Source organism: Aptenodytes forsteri, unplaced genomic scaffold, assembly GCF_000699145.1.
Source record: "Aptenodytes forsteri isolate BGI_AS27 unplaced genomic scaffold, ASM69914v1 Scaffold255, whole genome shotgun sequence".
NCBI lineage: Eukaryota > Metazoa > Chordata > Aves > Sphenisciformes > Spheniscidae > Aptenodytes > Aptenodytes forsteri.
Genome location: NW_008794888.1, coordinates 3,932,932 through 3,934,615, shown reverse-complemented (window position 1 = coordinate 3,934,615; position 1,684 = coordinate 3,932,932). Strand labels below are relative to the sequence as shown.

At 70.1% G+C, this 1,684-nt stretch overlaps 1 protein-coding gene across 1 annotated transcript in view; it reads right to left on the bottom strand.

Moving 5' to 3' along the window:
• LOC103895424 (rac GTPase-activating protein 1) overlaps nucleotides 1–1,684 on the bottom strand; it is a 12,881-nt gene that overhangs the window by 5,089 nt on the left and 6,108 nt on the right. Inside the window, exon 2 of the mRNA XM_019470903.1 lies at nucleotides 434–552. Within this exon, the coding sequence (XP_019326448.1) occupies nucleotides 434–552 (119 nt within the window). The remainder of the gene's footprint in view (nucleotides 1–433; nucleotides 553–1,684) is intronic.

The following is a 1,684-nucleotide window of genomic DNA, read 5'->3' as shown; positions in this document are numbered from 1 at the left end:
GCAGTGGGAGCTGGGTGCCTTGGGGCTGCGGGGGCGTCGGGCGGTAGCATCGGGCGCGGGGTGCGCTGGGGGGTGCAGGGGTGCGGGAGGGGGCTGGCTCCCAGCACCGCTTCCCCCAGCCCCCCTCCGCTTCCCGGGAGCGGCGTGGGTGGGAGCCGGAGGAGCCGGTGTCCTCGTCCGCTGTCCCCCGCCGCTGTGCCCCGGATGCAAAGCGGCTGGCGGCTGCCTGGGGCGGTGGGGCCCCCCAGCACCGGGGCTCCCGGCCGGGGCCGTGTCCTGCAGATGGAGCCACTTCCCCGCCTCAAAGCCCAGCCGCTGCCCGGCGCTGCGGGGGTGCTGTGCCCCACGGGGTCCCCTGCCCAGGGGCTCCCCGGCGCAGCCCCAGGGCCCCTCTCCCTGCCTCAGCCACCAGGTCCTGGTGACCCTGCGTCACTGCGGGGGCTCCGGGGGGGTCCGGTGAACGGCAGCTCCCCCTCCTCGGTGCCTGTCCCAACCTGCTGCGAATACCGGGAATAGCAGTGGGGCTGGCGGCAGGGCTGGGCGTGCAAGCCCCTGCAGACACACACACACATGCACACACACACTCACAGGCCCCTTGCCTGCCTCTGACCTAGAGAAGGGGTTTTTGCCCCCTGTGGGCATGTGGCAGCGGGTCCCCCCGCACCTCTTGCACCCCGGTGCCTCTTGGGGGCGGCTGCAGGTTCAACTGTGCCGGTCCCACACAGGGCCCAGGCAGTGACAAGTGAAGGGGCATGGGGGAGCACCCCCACATCCCAGGGAGGTGTCTGAGGTGCTTGGTGAGAAAACAGCCTGGGCTTATCCTGGGCTATAGGGTCTGGGCGGCACAGACCCCACCCTGAGGGCTGAGGCTCATCAGGGTCACTGCAGGGCTGTGCAGTGCTGGGGACACCGGCCGGGACGTTGCATGATGGGGGGTGCTGCTGCCCTGGGCCCCAGGCAGTCCCAAGGCAGGGTCCCCCTTAGGGACAGAGCCCGGCAGGGGGCTGGGACGGGCTGGCAGCACACCGGCGGGGCTGAGCTCCCTGCTGTGCTGGCGCACGGGGAGCAGAAGGTGTTTCTCAGAGAAGCACCTTCCTCCCAAGGTTGAATATGAGTCAGGTTTTGGAGCGACTTTAATTACTGCTGGATCGATAGGCTCGGCATGGCCAAGCAAAATCCAATCGCAGCCCCGGGGGCCTGCCTGCTCGGCCCTCGCTGCCTGCTCGGCCCTCCGCTGCCTGCTTGGCCCTCCCTGCCTGCTCAGCCCTCCCTGCCTGCTCGCCTCCGGGGGGGGCACGTGCTCCCTGCCTGCAGGTGCTCCCCAGCACCTGCCGGCCCAGCACCCAGCCCCAGGAGGGGGACCCCATCCTGCACATGGAGCCAGCACCCCACTCGCTCAGCCCTACCAGGGGACACGCGTCCCCTGGGGCAGGGCAGCAGATGGAGATGCCTCCAGCCTTGCAGGACATGGCCAGCGCTGCCCGGGGGATCACATGCACCCCTGAGCCCCTTCCTTCACCCAGTGTATGGAGCAGGTTTGTGGCTCCTGAACCCCCCCTGCACCCTGGGCACAAACCTGGGAGCCCCCAGGAGGGCAGAGCCACCCTGACATCAGGTGGGCAGCCCCTCTCATGTCCAGGGACAGGTAGGGGGCACTCACCACCCACCCTGTGCCCCCCCCCGC